Raw genomic sequence first — 15,053 nt, 5'->3', positions numbered from 1 at the left:
TTAAGTTGCTACTATGGAAGGTAGTTTAGGGTTTGCTCTCCCACAATGTGAAATCAAAAAATAAAAACAGCGAGAGAAAAAATGAGGGCAATGGAGGACAGAGATGGGAGCTCTCAAGTGAAGATTATAGGGAAAAACTGAAAAAGAAGCCTGAACCATTGAATAGAAAAAATATCTAAAGGAATGATTGAAGGGGATATTCCCAAATGAGAAAGAACCTGCCTCTGTCTATCCAAAAGGTTCAGTGTGTTATGGAAAAAATAGAAGGAAAGACACCTACACTACACTCATTTTGTCATTAATAAAACTCTAACATAATGGAAGGATAATCTTTGACTCTAAGAGCATAAAACAAGTTGCCTACAAAGGAAACAAACCAGGCTGGCCTCCATTTTCACTTCTGTTACTTCAAATGTTAGAATACAGTCTTCAGAATTTTGAGGGGGAAAAGTCCAGAACTGAGGATTATGCTTTTACAGGTAAAGGTGGAAGAAGTGCCTCATGGGGATTCGCAGAGCACAGAACCGAGGTGGGCCTGCAGGGAAAGAGTTCTGGGGCATTGGGGAAGGTCAGGAATGAGGCAGAGGATTCTTCCTATATTTGTGATTGTTTGCTTTTAAGACTGTATGGGGTGCATGTATTTTTACTTTTGTAAAAACTATATTTTTTATCTTTTTTATTGTTTTTAAAACAATTTTATTAAAAAAAGATAAAAACTGTAACCTAATAAGGTAGGTCCGGAAGACATTTGTTCCATCTTATTGATGAGACATTGAGGCTGAGAGAGTGCTTATGACACTCTGCTAGGCATTGGAATTGCAGGCATGAATCAAGTGCCACCTACGTGTGTTCTTCAGCGACTCAGAACGCTGCTGTCAGGGAGGAATATCTTTAAACACAGACTAGTAGTTCTCACTGGTCAAGGCAGGAGGTAGGGGTAGGCGCATACATTAGGCAAAGCCTAAGCCTATCAGAATTATCTGGAGGGCTTTGGGGAAAGCCAGAAGGCTGGACCCCACTCCTGGAGCTCTGATTCAGTAGGTGGGGCTCAAGAAATTGCACTTCCACCGCCAAACTCGGGGATTAGTAAGAATTCCCTGAGACTTCGGGATTAGGAAAAATTCTTCCATCTTGCAGATTTGGAGGGTACAGAGGATGTATTCCTTGGGACTCATTTAGGTTATGAGACACATCTTGCCAAGCCGGTTCCCCCTGGTCCCTTGGAGAAATCATCCCAAAGGTCCACACTGTCTAATCTGGAGTGTCCCCACAGGTCCGTGGCTTTTTCAGTGTAAAATTAGAGTCTTGAGTCTGGAAGAGTCCTTGCTCCATTCATTGCTGAGGTAAGTATGGAGCAAGGGACTCCCGGTGGCCTGTGTGACAGTCACCATGAATGGCAGAGGCAGGAGGAGAGGGCAAGTTCTGGGACTCCTCATCTAGGGTTCATTGCCAACCTCACCACCCTGCTTCTTGCCCCCATTTCCATGGGGCCTGCTGAGCAGTTATTTCCTCAGCAAGTTATATTACTCCTAGCCCCCGCCCCCAGGTCCTACAGGCAGCCACGAAAGGGTTAACTTGGAGTTGGACCAGGAGCCTGAGCCAAGTACAGAGTGTCCATTGTGCACCCGCCCCTCCGCCCCCTCCGGAGGAGTCACTGACTTCTGGAATGTGACAAGGCAAAAGGTTTTCACCTTGCTTTGGCTTCCCTCCTCTGTTGAGCGTGCGGGTGTGTGCGTGTGCTCACGCTCACATGTTGGCACGGGTGGCCCCTCAGGAGAGCTCTCACTTGTCTCCCAGACTCACCAAAAAAGTGAACTGTGAGTTTGGGGGTGGCAAGTACGTGCCCGGAGAAGACCAAAGGAGAACAACAGCTTTGTGTGCTGGTGAAGTAAACAGACAGGTTAGGTTTCTTTGCTCTTCACTTTTGAAAGCTGCTTTTGGTTTTTTTAAGGTGAGGGGTGCATGTGGACGTGGGGGGCTGGATCACAAAATCCTCAGCCTAGGCCAGGAATCTTGCAGAGGGGCACTCGGATGGGCTGCGCTGCAGGTGTAGTAGTTGGAACCGCAGGACTTGGAATAGCTGTCGGGGCGGATTCATTTCCATTCAGAAAGAAACTTGAAGTCCTTCAAGGGCCCAATCCTGCGCTGTGTGCTGAAGCAAATGTAAGAGCTGTATAGCCACAGTCGGGCTCGGCCCGCGACTGACCTGCAATCGAGTAAGGAAAATAAGCTATGTGTACTCGAAACAGCAAGAAGACGATGCAAGACTAGTACTTAGGGGCAGGCTATACAGCCGGGTGCAGTGTCAGGCAGGCCAGGGCATGGATGCTGCAGTCCAGAGTTTATAAAATGTTGCTGTGCACACAACTCCAAGGTTGGGCTTGGGCACAACCTTGAAATATGGGAAGGCTTGGGATCTGTTTGTTTGTTTGTTCATTCCTTCATGCAACAAACATTTGGAGAGGGCCAGCTGTATGCTGGTCATTGCATGGGTTGGTGGCGGGGGATATAAGAAAAGATTCTGTAAACGTAGAATTGGAAACAATTTCCGTGTGTGTAATTCCACTGTGGAGATAGGTTTGACTTGAACAGGGAATGAGAGTTGGTGGCTGATGAGCCCTAAGACTGGATTCTTAACATGAGACCAGGGCGCAGACTCTGGAAGTGAGGTTGTTCCTGAGCACAGGGCTGATACGAAACTGCATTACTGTTTGATCTCTGGTATTTATCATGTCATACTCAGCCCGCCCTGGTTCAGGTCCTCATGCAACGAGAGCTGAATTTCAGCTGAGCGTCCTCATGGTTCTCCTGCCTCTAATATCAGGTTCCATTAATTCATCCCTTACACTACATGCTGGGATTATCTTCCTGCAGCACAGCTTTGGTAGTGCCCCTCTCCTACTTGACATCCCTTAAATGGCTTCCCATTACCTGTACGATAAAATCCAGCTCATTAGCATCTCCTGCAAGGGTGTTCGTGATCCGGCTGTCACCTTTTGTCTCTGGCTTTACCTCTCACCAGGCCGCATCTCCTATTGCACCTCCTGGCTGAACATCAGCATTGTCTTCCTGAGCATGACCCTGCAAGCTCCTGCCCCAGGCCTCATGCGGTCCCTTTTCTCCTCCTTCTTCCCACTCTCTCTGTCAAAGCCCCTGAAGGTCAGAGCAGCATTCTGTGCTCTCCTTGAAGCTGTCCTTGGTACTTTCCCATCTTTTTAAGTCCACCTTGCCCGAGTGGGAAATATTTTCTCTCTCCTTCGTTTCTCTCCTCTACTAGAGGACGTGTATATATCTGCTCTGTTTTGGTTATTTTCTAAATCTTTTTTCAAAAGTATAAGCTCCCGGAGGATGAAGATTGTATTTCCATTGCCCCCCCTAGGGTCTTGACAATCCGTTGGGTTTTCATTTTTTATAGACTTCTTACAACTTGAGGTTTATGTTGTATAGTCTCCTACGTCAATTACTTAATGATTTACATCATCAAATATAAGGAACTCTGAAGGGAATCTTCTTTTTAATGGAAGACACTGTCTTCATAAGACACCCATTTCACACTGCTGGCCATTCCTCTAAAGTTAGATTTCACCTTATTTTATGTCATCGCAGGACCTGCCATAGACCTTCAAAGTCCCAAACGGATTTAGTTTAGGAACTTTTAGTGGAGAACTTGCCTCAGTTTTTCCCCCAACACAAGGATAACTTCGTAGGTATGTAGCAGGGAATTAAAATGTAACCTTGAAGGTTCCTGCCAGAGGAAGTAAACTGCTGGACACTACCACCACACAAAAAACATGGCTTGCAGTTTGGGTGGATTTGGGGTACAAGCTGAGAAGGGTCCATTGGACAATTGCTGCTTGACAAACAGGAACACGTTCTAAGGCATTTGGATGTCTCCTCCCCCAGCTAGTGTGGCACTCAATGCCAAAATGAATGTTGACTTGAATACGACTTTTTAAAAGTTATATAAAGTTTTGGGGAGTTTGGCAGATCAGTCTAGATGAGACAAATAATCTTCTATGTAAAAAAAAAAAACCTCCAAGTGTTGTCTGGTCTATCTGCCCTCCTAAGTGTGCCCCTTTTGTAGCCTGGGGCACAGGTGGCTGTTCAGTCATTATGAGACAGATTCAGTGAAGATGCTCTCACTCTCACTCCGACAGCCTCTTCTCTTCTAGAAATGCTGCGTTCATTGGGTTTTCCCCTAAGAGGAAGCAGTTGTAAATGTGTCTTTCTGTAGGGCCGAGCAGTTTCCAGGAGCCGAGTGTGCGCCTGGGCTTCTCTGGGGAGCAGGTTCATGTTGGAGCCCTGGCAGCCTTGCTGGCTAGCTTCCTCACAGGATGTCAGCTGAAAATGTACGGATTCCAGAGGGAGAAAATACGTGTCCGGTCTCCAGGCTTCATTTCTGGCTGTTCTGAATGTGTCTTTGCAGTTGTTGTTGGTCATTTTCTGGCGGGCACATTTGCTGGCTCATACCTTACATTGCTAGGCTCCAAGGCAGAAACTGAAGGCTTATAGTAATGTCTTCTGCTGGGGAAACCTCAGCATTTTGAGCCATTTAAGAAGGCTTGAGTATGATCTCACCTACAGCCTCAGGGTGGAAGGAAATGATGTCTTGAAGTTTTGTGTGGCCCTAGGGCTCTCAGTTTGCCCTTGAGGATGAGCATCGGGCTTCCTTTGGGGCTTTGAAAATAGTGAGTTTGAAATTGGGAATAATGGGACGTGCAGTGAATAAGGGTGAGGAATAGGTTAGCTGATCCAATGATGGTCTGAAGAGAACCTGATTGAAAAAAAAAAAAAAAAAAAGAAGAACCTGATTGGTGTTTCTGGTTTCCTCTTGGAGGAAGCCAGAATCAAAGATCCTGAGTCTGGGGACGGGTGGGGAAGGGGAGTACAGGGAGAGCCATTCCTGACATTTCTAAAAGCTTGTGAAATGCTCTTTCTCTCTTTTTCCCTTTTTTGTTGCCATGTAGACAGAATGCCACTTTGCTTAAGGACCAGAAGGGGAATTCGCACAAGGGGAATTAAAACTGTCTCAAATGGATATTTTTATCTAAATAATTGATAATGATTAAATATCTTTTGTGTGGGCAGAAACATTTTTAGCGATTGTTTTGCATTAATCACAGCATCAGAAGTGATTTTCCACTGAATTCTTTATGTCTTCCTCTTTCAAATCTGCATCTAAGCTTTGCGTTTGTTTTAAGAAATAAAGATAATTTTCTGTAATTGAAATAGTCTCCCACAAAATGATGATAAGGAAAGAATGGTCAGGAGGTTAGTTAAGTGTCCTTCCACCAAGACGATGGAGGGCTTCACCCTGGCAGCTCCAGGGGTTGTGTTCAGCTTTGCAAACTGTTCTTCACGTGTGAGAGGGAAGTCGTGCAAGAAGCCAGCCCTGTGCAGTTCCCACAGACCTGCCTCAACACTTCAGACTTCTCTTTTGTCATGGTTGATGGTGACTCAGCTAGCTGTGGCTTCAGTATAAGAAACTTCTAGCTTGTTATTGGACTGGAGAACTGGCTTCTCTTATCTTTATTCTTGGACCCAAAGCCATAAAAATTAACAATTCAATGAAGGGCTATGTGTGTGTATGTGTGTGTTTTCCCTCACTGCCAATAGAAGCCAGTTTGGGGATATGTTTGATTTTTTTCCCAACACTTTTTTTTTTTTTTTTCCCCCTGATGGCCATAGATTAGATGGCAGGGGCTTTTGGGACTTAGATTGAGTTACTTTTGAGGTCATTTTCCTTCCTGTCACGACTAATTATCTCTCTGCTTCTCAGTTGCAGATCTGACCTCTTCTGAACACGTGGCCGTGTCTCCATCCCTGGGACTCTGAACCCAGCAGCTGGACCACTTTGTCCTTGGGATTTTGGGTGTCCTCTCTTCTCACCTTTCCCTTGTCCCCTCTTCCCTCCTACCTCCTGAGAACTCCTGAAGACTGTAGGATTGTCATGGAGTCCAGGGAAATCTTAAGCAGCTCCCGGCAAAGGGGGGACGAATCGGAATTTCTGCCTGTCTCCTCGGCCAAGCCCCCAACTGCTCCTGGCTGTGCAGGAGAACCTTTGCTCTCTGCTCCAGGAACTGGGAAGGGGATCCCAGTGGGCGGAGAACGCATGGAGCCAGAGGAGGAGGATGAACTGGGCTCAGGGCGGGATGTGGATTCCAACTCAAATGCAGACAGCGAGAAATGGGTTGCAGGAGATGGCCTGGAAGAACAAGAATTCTCTATCAAGGAGGCAAACTTCACAGAGGGAAGTCTGAAGCTGAAGATTCAGACCACCAAGCGGGCTAAGAAACCCCCAAAGAATCTGGAGAACTATATATGCCCACCTGAGATCAAGATCACCATTAAGCAATCTGGCGACCAGAAGGTGTCCCGTGCTGGGAAAAATAGCAAAGCCACGAAGGAGGAGGAAAGAAGCCACTCCAAAAAGAAGGTAGGGAGCCCTGTTTTGTATGTTTTTTGTTTGTTCATTTGGGCCATTCTCCCTCCAACTGTTAAAGGTCCATTTGCTTATTCCTTAGTTACTTTGGAATTCTCAATCTCTTTGATGGAACACTTAATGCCCTCCAGGAGAAATGTCTTTGATACCTTGCTATAGTGCCTAATTTATTATATCTTCTACTCACACGAAAATCAATAGTTACTAGAATTATAATTCTGGAGCATTCCTGTTTATTGTGGAGCACCCAATTGGCTGGGTCAGACCTGGCTAAGCTGGGACAAAATATTTGCATCTCTTTGTATAGTTAAGAGTGGGACGTTAAGAATTTTGGGGCAATTGTGACAGTCAAGAGCCTATATAACCTCCTTTTGGTTTCAGTCATTGCCCTAAGCCTTTCTAAAATAGGCAAGTCAGTCACTGGACTACGGAAGCCCTCTTCATAGTAATTTAGGCTGTTAGAAGGGTAAAAGATCATTGCTCTGAAAACCAGTGGTGAGCCCTGGAGCTCAAGCTGGAGAAAGAAAAAAGGGGTGGGTGACTGACCCAGATCTTTGTTTAATATTTGGTTGGTTGTCATTTTCTTCTCAAAGTCAAACCGGTAGAATGCAGTGCAGGTGATTGGTGGTGTCATTTGGTTGGGAATGGATGGGTCCAGGTTCCATTGTATTTATATCACGGGAGGTTACAGTGACCTCTCTTCTTGGCAGGGGTATGGCACTCAGCTATGATGACAGAGAACTGCCCTAGTCTGGGAAGTGTTTGTCTCCAAAACTCTCTGGGGCTTGTATATGCCTCTGAAAGGAGCCCTGTTGTTTTCAGAAAGGTTTTGGGTTCAGGGTGGTAGGAATTCATTAGAGTCTTTGTAATTTCCCCCCACATCTTATTTATTTGAGCTCTAGAAATGATGGATTAGCTAAAAATAGCACATGTGAATGACCCTCTCTCCTTTATGACTCAGAGATAATCTGTAGTGTTTCTGTTACTCGTGGGTTTTGAGCTTCTCAGTAGTCACTTTCAATAGAACTGCTAGGAATCATGTTCTTTCTTTGGTGTAGGGCTTGTGTTCTTCCTTCCTCATGTTAAGTGTTCTGGCTGATATGTTGCATTTAAAATCCAAAGACTTGGATGAGAAGAGATTTCCTAGTGTGACCAGTGCCTTCCAGTTTGCTCAGACTATCCCAATCTTAAAACCAAAAGTCCTGCAGCCAGGAATCCCTTCAGTATTGGACAAGCCAGGACAGTTGGTCGTCTCATTTTAACTTTTGAAACACACAATAATTTTTAGAAGTCGGCTTGTTTTTATAGAGCACAGAGGTAGTGCTTTCCCTCCCCCACCCCCATTACAAGGTGCAGTGATTTCTGGGGTCTCTGTTGTAAAGCGAAAGATTATTTAGATGCTTGAGAAAACTTTTGAAATTCTTGCAAGAAAATGCAACAGTTTAGACCTGGAAAGTGAGGCTTTCCTTTGGAGTTGGGTCTTCTCAGCTTTGAAAATGAGTATCTTTGTCTCTGGCCACTGAGATGGTCTATCTTTGTTTATTGTTGGATTTTTGTATGGGTGGACAGTCTTGAAAACTGTAGTAACTGTTTTCCCTCTGTACCCATCACTGCCAGGATTTGAGCAACAGCCCCATAGTTTGGGGTATGCAAAGTCAAATTCATTACAGCCACAGGTCCATTCCCAAAGATAAGTCTTCTGCCCCTTGGAATGCCCCAGAATGGATTTTGTGACATGGGGATGATTTTGAAGTTGCAATGCACAATGGGCTTCCATTCTCATATCTGAAATTCTCAGGCTCATCATCCTCACCCAAAAAGCTGGATGCCCTTTCTATGCTTTATTGGAAAGAGAGGAAATGTGTGACTTAAAAGTAAGTGTTTCTAAGTCTTAGAAATTGGAAGGGAGAAAAAGAAAGGGGAAGGACCAAAATTTAGCTCCCAGTGCTGCATTATGCTGACACTGTAATGGGAGGATCTACAAAATGTTAAATTCTTAAGAGCTTGCTTCACACTGTACTTCTCCACTCTTCCTACCTTTATTTATGCCTGGAGCTGTTCCTTTCCAGAAATGAATGAATGAAGTTATCAGTACTGAGTTTTAATTATTTGATAGATGATAGGAACATTCTCTGATCTTTATCGGATTAGAGTGTTAACTTTATGATTCTCCAGACTTCTAGTTGGTTTGAAAAGAGGGAATTAGCAAAAGCAGAACTTGAGGTAGAGAGATAGAAACCTCACTTACCATTTTAGCACCATGAACTTGCAGAAGTTACTTATTTATACGAATGTGAAATATATGGTTGGTAACTTGGGATGGGGAAAGGATGAGGATGGCATTTGGTAAGCAATAGATCAGTGTCTGTCTCTAAAATCTAGTATTCTGGATTTTTTTTTTTTAAGTAAACTCTACTCCCAGTGTAGGGCTGGAACTCATGACCCTGAGATCAAGTCTCATGCTTTATTGAGCCAGCTTGGTGCCCTCTCCTGTTTTTTTTTTTTTTTTTTTTTTGTTGTTGTTCTTTAATGAGGCAAGATACTCATTGAAGATGTGTGCATGGAGTGGCCCCTGGGACTCAGGTCCTAGATTGGGAGCTAGGAGGGAGGCTCTGTTGAGCTGATCCTTGAGTTGGTAGAGAGGCCCACTTGGGAGTCACCTGAATGTGTGTGCTGACTTAGAGCAGGGGTCGGCAAACTATACTCTGGCCAAATCCAGCTCCTTGCCTATTTTTATACAGCCCACAAGCAAAGAATGGTTGGAAAAAAATCAAACAAAGAATAATATTTTGTAACATGTGAAAATTATATGAAATTCAAATTTCAGTGTCCATAAATACAGTTTTATTGGACCGGAGCCACATCCATTTGTTTACATTTTGTCTGTGACTGCTTTTGCACTAAAACGGCAGAGTGGAGTGGTTGTGACAGAGACTGTATGTCCCACAAAGCTTAAACTATGTACTATCTGGCTCATACCAAAAGGAAACATAGATAGATAGATAGATACAAATATATATATATTTATTTATTTGTTAACTCTTGATTTAGGGAAAGGACATAGAGTTTCAGGATAACAATGATTTTGTTTTGTTTTGTTTTTAATGATTCAGCATCCAAACTTGGAGGCTGGGGGCAATTGGGTGTTACATCATTGGCTTTTCTTTTTTTTTTCTTATTCCTTTTCTTTTCGTTTCTTTGTTTCTTTCTTTTTTCTTTCTTTTTTTTGCCGACCAATTAATTTTGTTCAAGTCATTGTTTGACAGCCTTAGGCAAAGACAGCTCATATTAGATCCCAAATGATTTTCTTTTTCATTGGTTTTTGTAAAAAGAACACTCTTTTGGATAATGATAGCATTCCTGTGTGATATCACAGCTAGTTTTTGCTAGGCTAACTGTATTTCTGCATGTTCTACTAGTTTGAGGTGAAGACATATTATGTGTGGCATCCTCAAGAGCTTTATTTCAAGTTTCAAACCTAACACCAATCCTCCAAACCAGAGAGGCATTATAGATGTTCGGGCAACATGGCTCCTTGAGTGGTAGAATGGTAGGAGGGGACCCATGGATATACCCTTTCACTGGCTCAAGGATGCATGGACTCTTTCTAACCAGGGGTCAGGTCACCTCTCTTCCATATGAAATTAGAATGGCAACTGAAATGCTATATGGAAGTGGGTTTATGGTGAATGAATTTATGTGAGGTATAAGAGCAGCATTTGGTGAGTAGACCCCGGGAAGAAAATTCAGAATGTATTCCAGGGCCTCAGAAGTATCCTTTGGATAGATGGACCTGCTTTACAGATGGCCTCAGTAAAGGCAACTTGCTCCTTACCATGGCACCAGCGTTGTTGCACTTGAGACTTACCCAGGCAAATGATGAAATAACATAAGCTTCATGTGGTTCCCTTCTAGGTCACTCCATCAAAACAGTAGAAAACATGACACTGAATCTCTAGAAGCAAGTTCAAGTCCAGCACACGAGCATAGAATGTTCCAAGTGACAGGTTTTTGAGAGGCTCTCAGCTGGGCAGAGCTTAGCAGCTCTCCTCTTTCCATGGGAGGCCTTTCCATGGGAGTCAGGAACTCCCATGCAGGTTCAACAGCTTGAAGAGAGGGGACTCTTAGACCGGCTCCCTTCAGTGACCCTGGCTGGGAGATGCGGGGTGGCAGTCTACACCAACTGGCTTGATGGCTTTGCATCTGGAGTATAACCTTATTAAAGCCCCAGTTTCTTTATCTGCCAAACAGAGATGATAATTTCCACCTGATATAATTTAATGGGAAATTTTAGGAAAAATGGGTGACTTACAGAGCATACATTGTAATAAACAGTTCGGATTTGTGGAGCTATGTGGCAGGCCTTCCTTTTGCTATTTTATATGTATTCACTTTCACTGTTAGTCCTTACAACAGTCCTACAGACAGATATTAGATTGAGGCTCATTTGCTTCAAAAAAGCAGCAACACAAATGGGCAGGGTTGGTGGTGGAACCCATTTCTTCTATACTACAGAGCTAATGCTGTATTCAAGGTTCAAAGTGATCACACTCTAAAAGACTGCTGGAAGGTAAGGGTCGAAGCATTGGGACATTTCTGCCACACCTTCCATGTTAGGGTGACAGGATCATAATCTAGCATTTTTCCCTTAATCCCAAGCATTTTAGGACGTTTGAGAGAAAACTCAAAGTCCCATGAGTTCAAGTCTTATTTTTTCCCTTTGTATTGCTTATGAACTTTTATTTGCTTTAGACCAAAATACAACTTCTATTTCATTTCTTTCAATTTAGTTTTCCCCTTTCCCAGCTTCATCAGAAGAACCTATTTCCTCCAACAGCAAAGACTTTACCCTTCTATTTGCCGGTGGCCTGCTGTGGTCCTAGAAACATGCTCGAGATTTGTTCTTGGCAGTTCCCCCTACACCATCTTCACACGTCTATGGAAAGACGTTTCCATAGCATTCCAAAGCATTCTACTCTGAGCACTCCTGACCCTCTCTTAGGAAGTTCAACGGGTCAGGCATTCATTTACTCATTCTTAAAATAGCATCCTTTTTTGTGCCAAACACAAAGTATGGATGTAGATGGGAAGCAAGGTTGGCATCAGATTGCAGGGAGTGATGAACCTCAAATAAATAAATAGTTTTGCATTTAATTCGCTAAGTAATGGGAATGCTCAGTGGGCTTTGAACTGAAAAGGAAAAGGAAAGGGTTATGGGCCCAGGGAACATAATGAGAGTGAGGCCAAGCAGAGAAACTTAAAAGGGGAGCTTTTAGGTAATACAGATGGCAGTGAGGAGGACCACACTAGGGTTCTCCATGTTTCCATAGGGTGCTCAGAGCACATTTCTCTCTCGACCCTCTACGGTGATAACACTTTGGTGTATCAGGTAGTTGGAAGGGGGTGTGGGGCAGGGGACGAATGCCTGATATCTGTTTGTGTACTCCCCACCCCTGCTCCTGCACTCTGGTGATGGCCCTGGGCATCGGGCAGAAAGCCTTCCACCCTCTTTATGGCTCAGGTGTCCTTCCCTCACCGTCATTTTGCCCAGCAGCCTCTCTGGTCGCTCCTACATATATCACTTGACTGTGGGCTTGCCCTCCCTCCTTCTAGGAGTGGGAATGTGGTATTTTCAGCTCCTGGGAGTAGGAGCTTCTTTATCCCACCACACCTTCAACCTGGTAGGAGAGCAGGTCTCGCCAGCTTTTCTTCACAAGAGGCTTTCTCTTCTCATTTAATTTTATATTTTCTCTTTCTCAATTTTTTTTAAGCAGCACATTTCTATTTATTCATCAGTGTGCCTGAAAATTTTGTTTCCTGATAGATTTCTCCCTAGTTATTTTATAGCTAAAGCTGCATGAAGGGTGGAGAATGTCCCTCTCTACAAAGATTTGTCTCCAGGGGGCCAACAGGTAACATTTGACATCTGGAGCTAAAGGTGTGAAGGACAGAACATTGGACTTGGCGATGGGAGCCCTGGACACCAGCTTTGTCTCTGTCACTAAAAAAAAAAAAAAAAAAAAAAAAAGAATGAACCCAAACCGGGTTTGACCCCTGCTGCTTTATTTCTGTTTTAAAAACTGAAAACTTCAAGAGCCATTCTGCTACATGGGGCAAGTCTTTCTCTTTAACAAAACTAGTTACTATAAACAAAAGTTTTGAACTCTCTTTGGGCCCGCTGTTCCATCATCAGATTATTTCCTTTCTGTTCCAATGTCAAAAGGCCCCTGATCGTGGGAGCAAGTGTCGGAGTTGAGTTTAGAGAGTGGTGAGATTTACCAAACTTGTGTTCCATGACGATATTCTGGGAAAGTTTGGTTCTTCCTTCCTTTCTTGTATTTTTCCTTTTTTTTTTTTTTTTTCCTTTTCCCCTCTGTATTTGGGATTATCTGGGGCTTTAAAGCACCATGCTGGCTCTCTTCCTTTTGGTTGTGACATTCTCTTGGTAGTTGGTTTCACTTTGGACATCCCCAAGGAACGTTCTCTGGTGAACGCCATGCTATTACAGATAACTTGGCAGAGTAATCAAGCAGGGAAACTGTGTCCTGATGAAGAGCCGTTCATTATCTAAAGTAAGGAATAAGTGTTCTGTTCAGAAGAGTCCCTGCCCTGAGAGTGGATTGGAAGTCAGATCCCCTGTATTCTGGATGGGGTTCTCTCTGTCTTTGGAGGAATAGAACCAGGGCTCTGTATGGCCTGAGGCAAGTTACTTAACATCTTGAAACTATGCCCCTCTTGTATGAAAATCAAGGGTTATAATAGCCCAATTCGTTGTGGGTGTCTTCTGGAGTTGGAAGGATCCTGTGGGCACTTAGCACAGCCTTTCACTCTATAAGCCTTACTCTTACTGAGCTAGCATCCACCTCGTTTGGGCCACCCACAGGACCTTCCTCTGTGCAGGCATAGCTGGCCCACAGTGACCCGCAGGGATGCTGGGCTCCTGGGGCTGGAAGGTGGGTATGGGTTGGCTCAGAACCCTCTGTTTCTTTTGGCTGATCCTGCTTTCATATTGCTACAGGCTGTGTTGAATTGTGTTAGCTGGCCGGCAGTGTCACTGTCTCATTTGTGATGCCTGCACAAGCATCGACTAATAGAGCAGATCACTAGTGGGTTGGTTTTTATTTTTTATTTCATTTTATTTTATTTTTTGCTGGTGGTGGGGATTGCTGTGGGGATTTATTTAGAGATGGTTCAAAGGTCTTTCATCTCTGTGGTCATTTATCTGCTGAACCAGGATTGCTGCTGAGCTCAAAGCTTGACTCAAAATGAAAGTGTTAAAGCAGTGTCATAAGAACGACCGAGTGGGGTTCAATGGGTGCTACCTTCTCCCCTGCCCATGTGTCCAGCCCTTGTAGAGCCTCCCCCCTTCTCCATCATTGCAATTTCACATCCTCAAAAAGTTCTCTCAGAGCTGCATTTCCGGTTGATCTTCGGCCACATTGCCTTTTTTATTTTTAATAAAAGGCGAGAGAAACAATCCCTTTCTGCCCTGCTGTACCCCATCCTTTGATTCTTCTGATTCCTGCAACTTTAAGTTCAAACGTCCTGCCTTCAAAGCACTACCATGCAGGACGTCCCAGGACATCCCAGGATGTCCCCTGCCTGCCTTCCTTGTGCGTGAGACACGAGTGGCTTTGGTCAGGAAGTCATTGGGCCTGGGCAAGGGCAGAGGCCTTGAGCACAGGGATGTGGCAGGGAGGTTGTCAGAGCCTGGGTCCCAGGCCTTGGTTCCGGCTCCTGACTCCAATATGGATAGAAGACAAACAGCATGAGGCAATGAAGTCTTCTCCTTTTAGGGGGGTTTCTTTATTCACAATAAACTAAACATTTGGTGTGAGAATTTGCATATGGCCAAACTGCTTTGAGGAGGAGGATTCAACTGGGATGGTCTTCAGGGTGACCTGATTGGAGGGTGACTTTTGAGGCTCTGGGAATCACCCCCCCACACACACACACCCGGCTCTGCACCCCCTTGGAGGAACCAGGGGCCAGAGGGAGAGGCTGCCAGAGGGGAGGGCAGAAGTTCAGTGGAGCCAGGTCCCCAGGAGGCCTACAGACAGACACAGTATGCAAACACCCACATGGACTCATAGCTGTACCCAGCATGTGCCAGAGTCTGAATTATACGTACTGGCTGGTGAAGCAGTGAGCCCTCTGTGCAAGTTGAGGCCATTGAGCATGTCAGAACATGGCAAGCAGAGCTCTGCATCATGGGCAGGTTCAGGCTACAAAGAGTTCTAGGGCTCCTTCCAGCTTTCCATCATATTCCAGGGAACTTGCCCTCTGAAGGCAAGGGGCCTCCTGGTACACCTTAAGCGTACTTTTCTCTCTGAAGTCCCAGGCTTGTTTTTTTTTCTTCCTGCCTACCCCTCCCTCCCTGGGCTGACTTCCCTCACCTCCCCACCAGTCTATGACCTCACCAAGGGAAACAATGGAAGCCTTTATTTACTCTGAAAAGTCCAGGCAGTTCCCATCTTGCTACCTGGCCCGGGAGGCCACTTGATAATCATCATTAGTATCAAATGCAGGTTGCTTCAGTGTATTTTCTAGACCTTGTTTATTGAGTTTTTCCCCAGACTATCTTCTTTGCCTCCCACAAGTTTCTAGCCAG

General features: G+C 44.6%; 1 protein-coding gene across 3 annotated transcripts in view; it reads left to right on the top strand.

Moving 5' to 3' along the window:
• SETBP1 (SET binding protein 1) overlaps positions 1–15,053 on the top strand; it is a 357,622-nt gene that overhangs the window by 12,835 nt on the left and 329,734 nt on the right. For all 3 annotated transcript variants that reach the window (XM_038543391.1, XM_038543392.1, XM_038543393.1), the window contains exon 2: positions 5,780–6,436. In XM_038543391.1, the coding sequence (XP_038399319.1) occupies positions 5,951–6,436 (486 nt within the window). In that variant the 5' untranslated portion in view covers positions 5,780–5,950. The remainder of the gene's footprint in view (positions 1–5,779; positions 6,437–15,053) is intronic.

The sequence above is a fragment of the Canis lupus genome, chromosome 7 (assembly GCF_011100685.1).
Source record: "Canis lupus familiaris isolate Mischka breed German Shepherd chromosome 7, alternate assembly UU_Cfam_GSD_1.0, whole genome shotgun sequence".
NCBI lineage: Eukaryota > Metazoa > Chordata > Mammalia > Carnivora > Canidae > Canis > Canis lupus.
The sequence above is the reverse complement of the archived record's forward strand: the minus strand, read 5'-3'. Positions and strand labels throughout refer to the sequence as shown.